At 35.9% G+C, this 15778-nt stretch overlaps 1 protein-coding gene across 2 annotated transcripts in view; it reads left to right on the top strand.

The window, feature by feature from the left end:
• Positions 1–10240, top strand: part of LOC104589402 (uncharacterized) — a 43013-nt gene extending 32773 nt beyond the window's left edge. For both annotated transcript variants that reach the window (XM_010247715.3, XM_088904209.1), the window contains 6 exons: positions 638–1841; positions 2598–2951; positions 3629–3866; positions 6374–8985; positions 9057–9205; positions 9728–10240. In XM_010247715.3, the coding sequence (XP_010246017.1) occupies positions 638–1841; positions 2598–2951; positions 3629–3866; positions 6374–8985; positions 9057–9205; positions 9728–10001 (4831 nt within the window). In that variant the 3' untranslated portion in view covers positions 10002–10240. The remainder of the gene's footprint in view (positions 1–637; positions 1842–2597; positions 2952–3628; positions 3867–6373; positions 8986–9056; positions 9206–9727) is intronic.
• Positions 10241–15778: the final 5538 nt, after the last annotated feature.

Genomic DNA, 15778 nt, shown 5'->3' with positions numbered 1-15778 from the left:
TCAGTATATAGTAAACAAGTAGACCCAATACACATAATCTAACAACACAATTTGTCTGAAAACAGGTTCTTGTTTTTGTTTGCTACTCCTGGGGTGATAATTTTAATTAGTTAAACTTTAAATTTATACTGAAAATTATCCATTATATTACCTTTGCTATATAACAAATATTAATGGCACTGCAATAAGGTGGAGGTTGAAAATTGAAATTGAATGTCAAATAACTTGTACTATTGTAGCTAGGAGATAGGCTTAGTACAATCACTATATAGGGAAAAATCCAACTAAGATTTCTGAAATCCATTTAATTTTCAGTAATTGTATATTATTGGTGTAAAAAGAACAAGGCAATTATTCATTGTACTGCAACAAAAGGGAGCTTGAAGTTGAGTGTCAAACAAGCTGATACAATTGATGATGAAGATAGGCTTGGAACAATCACTACGGAGGAAAAAAGATTGACCTACAATTTTAGAAATCCATTTAATTTTCAGTAGTTGTATTGTGGGTGTAAAAGGAATTGTTCTTTTCACAACATACATATAATTTATGCATTTCTATATGTCACATTTTAGTATATGAAAAGCTTTGTCCGATTTAGATGTCTTGACTAATAAAAAAATGATTACTTGCACAGCTTCATCTGTGGAGGAAATGTTTCGGAGCATACTTCTATTGATATGCTTGATATTGATTGCACAACTGAGTTCAATGATATCCCTGATTCTTTCATTGATATTCCACCTACATCCTACCCTCTTGTTATAACCTTCCAGAAATTATTGTTAATGCTAGATGGTAGCATGGAAATTTCATACTTTGATAGATTTCATGATCTGAGGGAGCTTTCTCTTGGTAATTCTGGACCTTCAAGATCAATAGCATTACAAACCTTTATAAGAACAAAGGAGGTTAATTATGACAGGTTCAATTTGGGTTATTGGCCCCATTTTAATAGTCAACTAACTAAGAAGCTTGATTCTTCATTAGTGTTTAGAGAGATAATTTCACATATAAAAGGTGGGTTGGGAGCAGGCAAGGCTTCTAATGGTAAACTCGACAGGGAGGACTATGTTAATCTATCTGAATGTCGGGTATCAACCTTAAACAGGGAAAGACGAGAAATGATTTATGATATTTTTCTTGAGTATGAGAAGAAGAAACTAGTGAATGGTGAATTTGACTTGGCAGATTTTGTTATTGATCTTCATCACCGCCTGAAAGATGGTGGCTACAAGGGTGAGGAAATGGACTTTGTGTACGTTGACGAGGTCCAGGATCTCACTATGAGGCAGATTGCTTTTCTGAAATTTATATGCAAAAATTTTAGTGAAGGCTTTGTTTTTTCAGGAGATACGGCACAAACTATTGCCAGGGGGATTGATTTCAGATTTCAAGATATACGTTCTTTGTTCTATAAAGAGTTCATCTTGGAATCTGTAAGTGACAGCAAGGACAGTTCAAAAGACAAGGGCCAAAAGTGCATCTCCGACATTTTTCATTTGAACCAGAACTTCCGTACTCATGCCGGTGTCCTAAATTTGGCACAGAGTGTAATTGACCTACTGTACTGTTTCTTCCCACTGTATATAGACATTTTAACCCCAGAGATGAGTCTTATATATGGAGAAGCCCCAGTTTTGCTTGAATCTGGGAATGATGAGAATGCAATTATAACAATTTTTGGTAATAGTGGAACAACTGGCAGCAGTATGATTGGATTTGGTGCAGAACAGGTAATTCTGGTTCGTGATGATCATGCTAGAAGGGAGGTTTCTGAACATGTTGGAAAGCAAGCTCTTGTTTTAACAATAATTGAATGCAAAGGTCTTGAATTTCAGGTTAGTTTGTGTAATTGCTCGTTCCCACAAAAGTATTAATCTCTTTGACCATTACATTTTTAAATGGAAAGCTTGCATAGTGCCTAAGTTATTGTACGTGATTGCATTTTCGTTGCTATGGACCAGTGTCCTAAGATGAAGTAATCAGATCATTCTAATTATTTGATCTTTATGTTGATTTGGACAATTAAAAACATCAAATTTATTTGCTATTGGTCTGCATTGGGGTCATTATATTCTTAAATTGGATTTACATGGAGGTTACATAACATTTCAAGATATGACCTCCTTGTTTATGCAATATTGATGTGCCAAATGCTTATTGAACAGCTTACAGCTTTATGATTTGCTGTATGAGTTTATTTATCAAAAAAAATTCTGATTCTTTCTAATTTTGGTAATAATTCACTTTTACCCTTCTGATTTTGTATGATGTATTACTAATTTACTATAGACCATTGTTCTAAGATGATGTAATCAGATCATTCTAATTATTTGATTTTTAAGTTGATTTGGACAATTCAGGCCGTCAAATTTATTTGTAATGGGGCTGCATTGGTGTCGGTATTTTCTTAAACTGTTTTGACATTGATGCAGGGGAAAATTACAAGACATGGCCCCTTGTTTATGCAATATTGATATGCTATGTTCACATTGAACAGCTGATAGCTTCATGGTTTATCATATGAGATAATATTATTTCCTGATTTTTTCTAATTTTGGTAATCATTTACTTTTACCCTTTTGATTTTGTAGGATGTTTTGCTATATAACTTTTTTGGCACGTCTCCTTTAAAAAATCAATGGAGAGTAATTTATAAATATATGAAAGAACAAGACATGCTTGATTCTACTGGACCGATATCATTTCCAAATTTTGACACGACCAAACATAACATCCTTTGCTCTGAACTGAAGCAATTATATGTGGCTATAACACGTACAAGACAAAGGCTGTGGATTTGTGAAAACATAGAGGAGTTTTCCAAGCCTATATTCGATTATTGGAAGAAGATGTGTCTTGTACAAGTTAGACAACTTGATGAATCCCTTGCACAGGCGATGCAAGTGGCAAGCAGCAAAGAGGAATGGAGCTTACGTGGTATTAAGGTGAGAAATTTTATGTTCATCCTCTCCTTTTTATTTATTGTTTCTTCATAGTGTTGGTATAATTTTGTCAATTCTATGCACTGTTGTGGAACTCAAAGTCCTATCAAATGCTCAGACCATTCGGACAAGGAACTGACAGCCAAAACTGTTTTTGAGATGCCTAGTTCATAGAAATGTTGACTTTGTCAAAGTTAACCCAAATACATGCATTAGTGGGTGTCTTTACATATAATATATATTTTTTAGACTTATTGTGATATAAATTATTTAAAGAAATAATTTTGAACTATTTATTTTTCAAATTTTTATTTGAGCAAGTTGAGGAGTCAAATCTGACAGTCCAGACCATCTATGACCCAGAAACCAGAACGGTTTATGTTTGATCCATGTCTGACAGCACTGATACTACAAGAAAGTGATATCCACAGTTGGAACAATCAAGAATATAACTTTTCCCAGATAATGCCTCTTGCCCTTTGACATACTGTCCTGACAGAATGACTATTATTCATGCAAGTAATCACTTACTTTGATTGTGTGCCAACTTGTCGAACAGAATGGAAGAATGCTTCTTTTTCAACTTTCTTCCCATTATGGTGCATGTCTAAGCCTAGTTTGTGGGGGTGGGGGTACATTATAAAAATTCTAATTCATATCTTGGAAATTTATTTTGGCAGCTATTCAATGAGGGTAACTATGAGATGGCCACAATGTGCTTCGAAAGAGCTGGTGATGCATACAGGGAAAAATGGGCGAAGGCTGCTGGACTGCGTGCTGCTGCTGACCGTATGCGTGGATCAAATCCTGAGATGGCACGCATTGTCCTCATGGAGGCTGCTGAGATATTTCAAAACATTGGGAGGGCTGAATATGCTGCAAAGTGTTTTATTGAGCTAAAAGAATTTCAAAGAGCAGGTATGCATAATTTATTATGAAATTTGTTGAGATACATAGTTTATTTGCAGAACCTTACTGATGAAAAGAAGACACTTTATCAACGAAACCTATTCTATCTGTTCTATCAAAGTTGGTTGGCTTCAAATAGCTTTGTTTTGATATAGACCTATTTTAGATAATTAACAATTGTGAGTAACATATTTTAAGTTTTGGGCATAAGGTAATTAGCAATGCTTTAATACTGGACCTTTCAGTGAATTGAAAGTAATATGTTTAGTTTAAATTGTTCTGGACCTATGCAAATTGATGAATTGTCATAAAAAGAATTAAGAGAAAATATGCTATTATTTAATGTTGGCCCACACTCATCAAGGGTCTTTTTGATGGAAGTTTTGAATAACCTTTGCATTTAGCACAGAGTGAACACAGACTCAAACCCACATTCTCATGCTTGTCAGCACGAGGCTTACCAAAGAATCAGGAGTTGATTTAGCATCAGATCTGTTGCACTGGATGCTTAACATGATTTTCCTGTCACACCTGCTTCATTGACTCTACCAGTTTTAAGTTTTTGGCTCAATAACTGAACCAATTTGGTATGAACCTTGTCTATTATTTGGCAGCCGTGGAGTTTGGTGGTCTTGTGTGCCTTGCTACCAAAGCTGGGTCCATCAACTATGTATTTATTCTACATTTACTTGGGAGGGGGGGTATTTGCCAATGTGAATGGTATTGCTTTATAAAACAAAACACAATTTCCACATCAGAAAAAATTGTATCATTTTTTCTTGGGGTGGCAAATGGATGGGTTGAATACGAACCCACCATGACCTATCACCAATCCTTGTTTATGGGTCACAACCCACCCTGACCCTCACCCGCCCTCAGCCACCCATATTGACCCACTTACCCATCCATACTGACCATTACCCACCCCTACCAATATTGACCCACTTACCCTCACCTATAAATGCAGATTTTTTTAAATATATTTCAGCCAAAAAAAGAAATTACAAAAAGTAAATAAAATGATAAAAACTCAAAAAATTATATATTTTAAAAAAAGTGAAATATTGTAGAAAAAATACATAATGATAAAGATTTATTATATATAACAAAAAAAGTAGAAATTACAGAAAATACATTAAATGATAAAAATCGAGAAAACACATAAAGTTATAAAAAAACATATATTTCATCTAAAAATGCACAAACCAGAAAAATACAGAAATTAATAAAAATTTAATATACACACACACACCATAGAAAGGTAGAATTGCAAAAAAACATAAAATGATAAAAATTCAAAAATATATTTGAGTCAAAATTCAGAAATTGCAAAAAGTGCAAAAATTAATAGAAAATTGTAAAAAAAAAAAGTACAGAAATGCACAAAATGTAAAAATTACAAAGAAAAAAAATATAGAAAAATGCTTAATTTTTTGCAAAAAAATTGTTTAAAATGCAAATTTGGGAGGAGGAGGGCGTTATTTCACTAAGCAAAAATCCACTGTCAAAAAGCCTTAGTTACAGAGAATGGAGAAAAGGCCTTAATTCTATACCCATATACACTTGTTTTCTGCATCTTTGAATAATGAGAATGGGAAATTGTGGAAAATTACAGAGAAACCAGAAAAGAATCAAATAAGAATGGACAAATTAGCAAACTAGAGGCAAGGGCCGTCAGTGGTACAAAGGCAGTGATCAAGCATTGGTGGTGATTGGTGAACAAAGGTGGAAGAGAACAGAGGGAGCATCAGTGGTGATTGGTAAAGCTTCGAACTTTCAAACCCTAATTCCTTGTCTTATCTGCAAATAGGCATTGGGAGAGAAATTCTATCTTCTCTTGGTCAGAGCAGAAGAGCATGTTGGACTTTCAGAGCAGTGTGCCAACGTCTAAGGGGGTGGAAGAGGAGAACAGGGGGTGGCGATTGACTGAAGCTTCAAGCTACCAAACCCTAACCCTTAGCAAGTTCAATCCTTGACTGATCCCTAACTGACCCAAGCAGTGTGCTGACGTCTAAGGGGGCATAAGAGGAGAACAAAGGCAGCGATTGAGTGAAGCTTCAAGCTTCGGGCACCTACCTGAGAACTGACGATGGTCAACGGTTAGAGAGAAAACTTAAATCCCTAAATGTTTGAGAATGGCGAAGGTGAAACAGTGTGGTTGATAAACCTTCGAAGTTTGGAAGTTTCTAACCCTAAACAAACTACAAATCCTCTGATGAAAGTACTAAACCTCAACCCAACCCACCCTGACCCTTTGCTTTGACCCTCTTGGGTACCCTTGACCCAACCCTACCCTGACCCTCTTCCCCTACCCTAATGGGTCATTTGACCCATCTTAACCTGCTGCTGTAAGCATGTGGGTTGGGGTCAACATTGCCACCCCTAGTTTTTTGCTGGCATTAGCTGTTTTAAAATGATGGCTTTACCCAGAAAGTAGGTTTGAATTGTGACTTTAAAATGATTGCTTTGTTGGGTGAGGTTTATTTCTTGCTTCTAAATATCTTTTACTGATATAGGTATGCTTTATCGGGAGAAATGTGGAGCATCAAGTCTCGAGGATGCTGGTGACTGTTTTTCCATGGCTGAATGTTGGAATTTTGCTGCTGAAGTTTATGCTAAAGGCAAGTATTTCTCAAAGTGTTTGTCTGTTTGTATAAGGGGAAAATTATTCAACATGGGACTCAATTTCATTGAATATTGGAAAGAAAATTCAACTACTGGTGATGATACGTTTGCAATAACTGAAGAACTGCTTGAAATGGAACGAACATTCCTTGAGAAATGTGCACTTCACTATCACGAGCTTAATGATACCAAGGCTATGATGAATTTTGTTAGGGCCTTTCATTCTATTGATCTCAAACGTGTTTTCTTGAGGTCCCATAATTATCTTGATGAACTTGTATTGCTGGAGGAAGAATCAGGGAATTTTGTGGAGGCTGCCAGCATTGCAAGGTTAAAGGGAGATCTTCTCCTTGAAGCTGATTTTCTAGGGAAGGCTGAACGATATGAAGATGCATCAAGACTCATTATATTATATGTTGTTGGGAACTCTCTCTGGAGACCTGGAAGCAAGGGTTGGCCTTTGAAGAAATTCATAGAGAAGGAAGATCTTTTAAATAAAGCTAAATTTTTTGCAAAGAAGAAATCAGAGTTCTTCTACAACTGTATCTGCATAGAAGCCACAGTAATATCAGACCAAGATAGTAACTTATTATGCTTGGAGAAACATTTCAGTGCTTCCCAGAGACTTAAGGATCTCAGAGCTGAAATTTTCTGCACATGGAAAATTCTTGATCTTCTTCTTCAGTCACATCCTTCAAAATATGGGTGGGAACATGATGTTGTCTCTGATGTGATGACAAATCCAGGAGTCGTAATTTGTAGGAATCAGGTCTCTGTTCATAATCTTGTGTATTTTTGGAACCTTTGGAGGGAGAGGACTGTAAACATACTATCATTCCTCCAGTCTCTTGGAACCCAACATGAAGATGAATATGTGGCCTATGGGCAGTTCTGTTTGGATTATATGGGTATACGGAAACAAGATAGCAATCGTATTCACGCCTACAATTTGCTCCATTCGGATGCCTTTTGGCTAAAGGAAACTGATGGAAGATCTCTCTGGAAAGATAGGAATTCAGTTAGCATGGATGTTAATCAATTTGTCTCTCATGCTAAGAGATACTGGCATTCACAAATAAGTTCTGTTGGTCTAAAAGTATTAGAGTGTCTGGAAAAGCTCCATGATTTCTCGATTCACAATCCCTTTCCAATATTTTGTCAAGCTATGGCTGTCCTTTATATGTTTGAAGTGACAAAGTTTCTTGCTGAGTCTAAGTTTCTGGATTGGAAACATGTAAGAAAGTTCCTTGCATTATCTAGGACTAAGTTCTTTGAGTATGTATTTCCTCTGGATTGGAAGCAGGCAATGATGGAAAAGATGATTTATCTCAGGGAAAGCAGTATTTCTATGGATCTACTTAAGGATATTGTTACTGAAAACATCAACTTGAAGAGTGTGTTGACACATGGGGAAATTGGAAGAGTGGTAATGCTAATCTTTGTATCAGGGATACTGTCTGATGAACTTTATGGGATGGTTGTGCAGCGGTTTGATGTGAATCCTCCATGGAAAGCATTCATCGAGGAACTGAAACAGAATATGGTATGCAGGTTTGGACAACTTTCTTTGGCAGTGAAGCTCCGAGAAGCTCTTAAAGATACATATACTGTCAACTGGAGTATAGAACCTGATTACATATCACCTCACTGTTACATGTATCTTGTTGAACGTCTTCTGTTTTTGGTGTCTTCTTGTCAAGAGAGTTTCTTCACAACAAAATCTTCTATGGTTGAAATCCTCATCTGCCAGGAATGGCATGCCAATTTGAGCACATGTTCGAAAACTAATATGGGTCATGTGATGGAGTGTTACAATTTTATTGCTCGTCTGGTGGAGGAACTTCTTTTAAATAAATATGTGATGGAAGAATGGCTTCAAAAATCTAAAATTAATGTGAATACCTACTATCAGCCTATGGTATTGAGAATGGTTGTTATGGTGATATTACTTTGTCTAAACTCTGAAGACCATTGGGGTTTACTTTTCTGTCTGCTGAGTAGTTCTCTACTACCTCCACCTTTCAATCGTATAAACCCAAGGAAGCGGAACCACAGTATCCTTCAAATTCAAGTAGAACTTTCTCGAGCACTTAAAACTATTGAAAATCCTCTAGTAATTGTGGGCTCAAAAAAGAATATTCCAAAACATCTACGTCCAGATGCACTTGTTATAAATACAGATGTCACTCAATGCAGAGAGGATGTAATGAGAGTCTTGTACTCAAAGAATTCAGAACATGATGAATCAAGGAGTACAAGATGCAGTGAAAATCACCTTCCAAAGAGTGGCAGTGAAAATCACCTTCCAAATAGTGCTGATGTTCCATCTTCATGCATAACTGGAATGGTAAAACAGGAATTGAAGGGTGGGAATGAAAATGATGATGAGTTATTACTTGAGAGATACAAACATTTCTGGGAAACATTTGATATTTTACTACCAAGAGAGCATGAGCCATACAAGAATTCAAGAACTTTTACTTCTAATACACCAGACATTAAGGTACCAGTAGTCCCAATTACATCTGTTTTGTCTATGGTGGGTATGCCTCTAAAGATTGTCCTTGCTTGCAGTTGGATGTTAAGGATGCTATTCGTATTATTGATGCCGCAATGTTCAGATTGAATCAGAATAACCTTCCTAACGAAGATGCTAACCTTTCTGAAGTGAGAAAAGGATTGCTTGATGAATTGAAGCAATTCTTTGTTGCCTTTGAGATGAGGTCAGTCTGAATGTGTGGATTTGGTTTGTAAGTTTGCATGTGAACATTATTTTCATAGGCTAATCGCTGTTTTACGTTAAATGAATCTTTACTTACAATCTATCATGATTTACTGAGTTACAACTGGCTTACGAACTGTTTCCTCTTCTCTCGCACACTCTCTCCAACCAATCTCTCCCCCCCCCCCACCATTTTTTTACTTGTGCTTTAGAAATGGTTAGACAATACAAGGCACACCAATCTACTCTGCAAGATCCCACCAGGGAGTTGAGTCTGCTTGACTTGCACCATGCAAGTCCTGTTGAAATGCTTGCCATTATTTTTTGGCCACTGATAGACAAACTGTTAACTAAGTCACAGTTTTGTGGATTCTGGTTGGGTGTCAGGTGCCTGTAGGACTTGCTGCTTACAATCTTCTAGACGACTTCACTACTAACCCCTTTTGGAAAGTGACTATAATACTTATGGTCTGAGACCTAGAAACGTGTTCACTTGTGTGCTGAAACTTCTTTTTTCTTCCAGTGACCAGGAATCAGTGGATAAAATTTCAACTGCTGGGGAGCTTTTCAAGAGATTGCAGGGGAAAAAACCAGTGATGAAGTCTCTATTAGATACTTTGTTCTTGCAGAGTAATACAGATATGCCTGGTGGAACTTTACAGATGAATGTCGCAACAGAAACCAAGACCAGTCCTGCAACACAAACCCAAAATAATAGAAACACGGACAGTGGTTACAAATCCAAGGATAAATCCAAGTCCAAGAAGACTAAGAAGGGTAAAGGCAAGAAGAAGTAACTAATGCATTTTCTGTTTTTCTTTTGTAAATACTGCCCTACCATTTCTTCTTTTCTATTTGAATGCGCTTGTAAATATGTGCTAATTGAGTCTAGGTAAATTTCTACTATTGACAGAAATCGGCAAATTGCTAGTGGCAAAAGAAACTCTTCTGACATTTCACGGAGTTTGCCCTGTATGAAACATTATCACTTGTAAATTTTCAGCATGTTATTACGATGTGAATCTCCTTTGAATCACTGGCTTATTTTTTCACTGTTTAAGAGTCTAATCATGGATGCGTTATAACTAATGCATGGATCCAGTCTGCAACAGACTGAGCCTGAATTAAATCTGGGCGAAACCCAAGGGGTGAACCTAGCCATTTGGCCCGAGACACTGGGCAGTGCCAAAAGAGATGCTTCACAGATTCAGTCATGTCACAGCCAAAGGGACACTTGCCTGAGATAGCAAGCCCAAATAATGAGGATGTTTGTTTGGGTGTCCACTGTACTATGGAAGATTTGGGAGGCCAGAAACAATGTTATCTTCGTAATTTGGAGGTGGTGTTTATCAACTTCCCAATTTGGATGTTGAGCATAGTGTGGCTGATGTTGTGATTTACACCGATGCTGCTGTTAAAGCGGGTAGATCAGTAGTAGTGTGGGTTGTGCTGTGCAGGGACAAGAAATTCTATACGGAAGTGGAGGTGTGAAGCCATCGCTGCGGGATTTATCTCATCTGCAGAATCTGACTATATATGTTTTATCAAACAATTGCACTGTTGTTTGTGGCTCCGTTATCTCATGCTCTTGTCCGAGTCAGGTGGTTATCCAGGATATTCTAAGCTTAGTGTCACCATTCACCATAATTTCCTTTTTCTGTGTCAAGAGTAACAAATGTTTTAGCTCATGGTTTAGCCAAGGTCCAAAATATCAATACGCCTGATACGCCGATAAACATTTTTGCAACCGATTCAGGGGGGCCAATTTAGGTCTTCTCTACCCCCTGAATCGGTCAGACCTCCGATACATCCACTATAGGGGCGTATTGGAGGGGTCCCGAAATGATACGTATCAATACTTTAAACCTTGAATTTAGCCACGTGTTATAGGGATACTGAGTGTGTTCTTCAATGGGAATCACCCCCCCCCCAACACCTCCGATGTATTGGTTCCTCTTCTCAATGCATACTTTTTCTACTAAAGTTTGTAGCAAGAGAGAGAGAGTCTAATCTTACCCAAGCAATATCACAAAGATAAAGCTAATTACTAGACTGATCCAGTGTCTGAGAATATAGAGGAAGAGTCTGGGAGGCATATATTAATCTAGAAAGTGTCTGAGAATATATATATATATATATATATATATATATATATATATGGTAGTCATGACTCGTTGCATTAAGGTCCTCAGGGTCTGTTTACCCAAAAAAAAAAGAAGAAAAGATCCTCATGGTGATGCAAGCCCTTGAAGTTCTCTGCACCCTTTTTCCAATATGAAGGGATGCAAATGAATATTTGAATTAGAGTATATTCGGATTTGATATGATATTATTAACAGTAGATCATCGGATTTCATAAACATTGATTTGAATTTGAATCCGATGAGGAATTTGGATATTTGGATCTTATCTGATCTAATTTAATTTTTTAAATGAATAAATAAATTATTAAAGAAAAATAAAATATAACAATTTAAATAAAAAATACAAGTGTCTTTTCAACTATTTTCGTCATATATACATGTTTTTTATTGTTTAAAAAAAACAAATAATATAACAAGTTCATAAAAATGCAATGTAATTATATAAATAGCATATTTATAAATATGTGTGTGTGCGCTATATTTATATAATTAATAAATAACATATATATATCAAATCAGATAGAGGGGTGATTTGAATTCGACTCGACCTCATCCGAAGATCCAAAATGGGGATATCCATATCCGACAAAATAGGTTCTAGAATGCCTTTGAGGCTAGAGGTGTAAAGTGGGTTGTGCCGGGCCAGCACGGAATGGCCCGTGGGTGGCCTGTGCAAAAGGCGGGTCATGTTGTCCCATAGGCCGTCACGAGCCGTGCCGCCCTCCCCGATGGAAATTTTGGGGGTTGGCCCGGCTCGGCCCATGGCCTAGGCCCATGCCATGTTGTGCAGTGCTGCGGGCCTGAGCCGGGTTGGGCTGCAGGCCATGCCGTGGGCTTGGGTCATGTTAGGTCAGGCCATAGGGCGGGCCGAACCAGGTTGCACTGTTTTTTTTTTTTTGAAAATTTTGATTTCTTTTCTAAGTAAAATTGTAAAACTAAAATATTTAACTTTCCTTTGAACTTTGGGAATTGTGAACTATTTAAAAAATTAAGAAATAAGAAATCTAAGTTATCTAACACATAAATGAAAAAAAAATACTTAACCAAATTGAAATAATAATGATGGAATAACAAATTGGAAGAAAAATAGGAATTTTATTTCATTTAAAATTGAATGGTACAAATTACAAATACAATGATTGGATATTGGATAATTGGATGAATGAAATATGAAAATGGAATAAACTAATAAAATATAAAAAATGCAATATGGTTACAAATTGAAAATACAAAATTACATTGTTAAAAAATTAAAAAAAATATATCAAATAAATTAAATAAAATTAAAAAAATTACAATAATTTGAAAAAATAAAAAATTCTATACATGTAGTCAAATTCATGACTTTCATCATCTGCTTTGGGTGAAATATCCGGTGTAGTATCATGCCCTCATTTGTCTTGTAATCTATCTTCTGCATCTAGCCAATCCTTGAAGCATATGCGCATCTCTATCCTTTTATCGTTCATGTAGCTTCTTTTGTCATTGAACACTCTGGTACTTGCACTAAAACAAGACTCCGGTGAAACTATAGACATCGGAGGGGTTAGTATATCACATGCCATGGTGGCGAGAACTGGATAATTTTTTCGAATGTTCACTCCACCAGGCTAAAATATCAAAATTATTTGATCCTTCAACTAAATTAGAAAATTTTGCTTGTAAATAAATTAAGTTCAATAAATATACTTGTTGTAAAATTAGTAGATTTCTTCCTTCTAGTTATTAAATGAAAAAGTTTTTCTCTTCTACTACTAGGCTCAAGGTCAGAAGTAGAAGAAGATGATGTACAAGTTGTAGTATTATTTCCTACAACTTCAAATTCATACAAAATGTACATTTTAAATAATAAGTTATTAATTTCTTCATTTTTATTTCCTATATCAATATTCAGATTTTCACAATATGATTCAAGTAAAATATCTAAACCATCTTTCCTAATCCTAGGGTCTAATATTGTAGCAAACAATAAAGGGGAGAAATGTTCTTCAAATATTTTTTAAATTTATTTTCCATTATTTCAACAATACATTGAAATTGTAGATTATTTCTATATTTTGCAAAACAATCACTAATTACCATTAATTGATAAGGTAAATTACAACTAGTTGGATAATGAATTCCGGATAATTCATTAGTTGCATCATAAAAATGTTTTAAAAAATCTCTTATACAAGCTGTCATTTTCTAGTCTTCCTCAAATATCATATCATTAGGCATTTTTGAATTATAAAAATCAGAAAGAATGAGATATACAACTTTCTAACATAGCATAGGTAGAATTCCACCTATGCTTTACATCTAATATAAATTGTTTATATTTTAAACCATAATTTTGACATAAATATTTAAATTCTTGTTTTCTTGCCCCTGAACGTTTTATATATATAATACAATTTCCAATTTCTGAAATATGAGTAGAAATAATATTCAAGGCATCTTGAATACATAAATTTAAGATGTGACATGCACATCTAATATGAAATAATTTACCATTTAAGCATGGTCTTAATTGAGATTTTAAAATATTTATTACAGAATCATTATTGCTTGCATTATCAAAACTAATAGAAACTATTTTATTTTCTATTCCATAAGCATACAAAGTATTTAAAATACTTGCAGCAATAGTTGGGCCACTACGTGGCCATTCAAGTCTAGTAAATCTTAAAAATCTTTTATTCAAAAGCCAATTTTCATCAATGAAATGGGCAATAACACAAATATAACTAATATTAAATTTGGATGTCCAAACATTCGAAGTAATTGCAACTTTAGAATTAAGATTAAATTTTGTTTATATGAATAAAAAATTTTTAAAGCATCTACTCTTATAGTATTCCTAGAATCTTTTTTATATTGTGGGTTTATAGAACTACACAACCATTTTTCTAGCTTTGGATCTTCAACTAATATAAATGGTTGTTCTACATGTACAATATACTTAGCAAGTTCTTGTTCATTTTTTCTTGTGAATATTTAAAAGTACTAAAACTACTCCCCCTCTCAATCTGTGTTTGGGTTGTTTCTCTCCCTTCATCTTCTTCTTTCTCATGTGTGAGTAGATGTTTGCTCAAATGACCCATACCACCCTTGCTACAATAACTAAAGTCCTTTCTACATTTTTGACAAACGACCATTTTCCCTTTCCCCTTGATATCCTCTACTTTGAAAATTTTCCAAACCAAGCTACTCAACTTAGAGGCCCTCCTTTTTCCACTAGTACTAGTACCGGGGTGAAAGTTCCACTTCCATCGACATCAATCGCATCAGTGCTAATAGTATCATGATGCGATTGAATATCATCAATGGTGAACATGTTGGGGAATCGGTTTTCAAAAGAGCCGGCCATTTTTTTAATTCTAAAAAGATAAAAATTAATCTAATTTGACTTACCCGAATTGTTAATTCAACGTCCAAGCCTCCCAAATTGAGATACTTGAGCTAGTTGAGCAAGCCTTCTTCTTGTTGAAAGTTGAAACTTCAATAAAATTGAGACATGAGAATTGGAGAATGTAGAATCAGGCAATCAGCTAATCAGAATTACTCAGATTGTAGAGAATTGATAATGTATGAGTATGAGAGAGAGAGAGAGAGAGAGAGAAGAGATTAAGGGAATCGTTGAATTGGTATGATGAGAATGGTGGAGGATAGGGCTATTTATAGGAATTGAACATAATTCAATTGCCCAAAATACCCAAAAAACTAGTTATTTAGTTGTTGGGAGGGGTATTTTGGTCATTGTAAAGTTATTTATAACTTTACCCAAAAACCCCCCTAAACTAGTTGTTATATAGCTGTTGGGGGGCATTTATGTCATTTTTTCTACCCCTATAAGCAAAATACACAAATACCCCCATAATATGGCTGTTTATAGCTATTGGGGGGTATTTATGTAAAAATACCCCCAAAAGCTGAAATTAGCCATTGGGCCCCTTTGGGGGGGAACAACTATATTCCAGGTGAGCCGGGCCGACGCGTGGACCTTGAACCACCGGCCTAGCACAGCACGAACCTTCGTGTCGGGCCTGGCATGGCTCGTGGGCTTTCGTGTCGTGCTGGGCCGAGCCGGTCCATTTGAGGCCTTAAACTCAACTATGGCCTCCTCCTTGCTCGGCCCAACTTTGCCTCGACCTTGTCAAGGTGCTTCTTTGTTGAGGACAGCTTGCCCTTAGCCTTTATCTTTTGACCCAACTTTATCTTTCAGCCCTCCTTGTCCTTAGCCTTGGGAATGGTCTTCACCTCCCCCAACTCAACCTTCGTAGCTTCAAGGCTGCTCTACATCTTCTCAATGTATTTGTGCATGCCATGCATCCTGTTCATTGCTTGGGTGTGCAAACACTCTACAAAATCAACTTAGTACAACTCTTAGCTCATAAGTTGTGACAAGAATGAAATTGGAGTAATTTACTCATAGTCATAGCTATGTG

Source organism: Nelumbo nucifera, chromosome 4, assembly GCF_055504915.1.
Source record: "Nelumbo nucifera cultivar China Antique chromosome 4, China Antique-T2T, whole genome shotgun sequence".
Taxonomy (NCBI): domain Eukaryota; kingdom Viridiplantae; phylum Streptophyta; class Magnoliopsida; order Proteales; family Nelumbonaceae; genus Nelumbo; species Nelumbo nucifera.
Note: the sequence above shows the minus strand (reverse complement) of the source record. Positions and strands in the feature narration are given on the sequence as shown.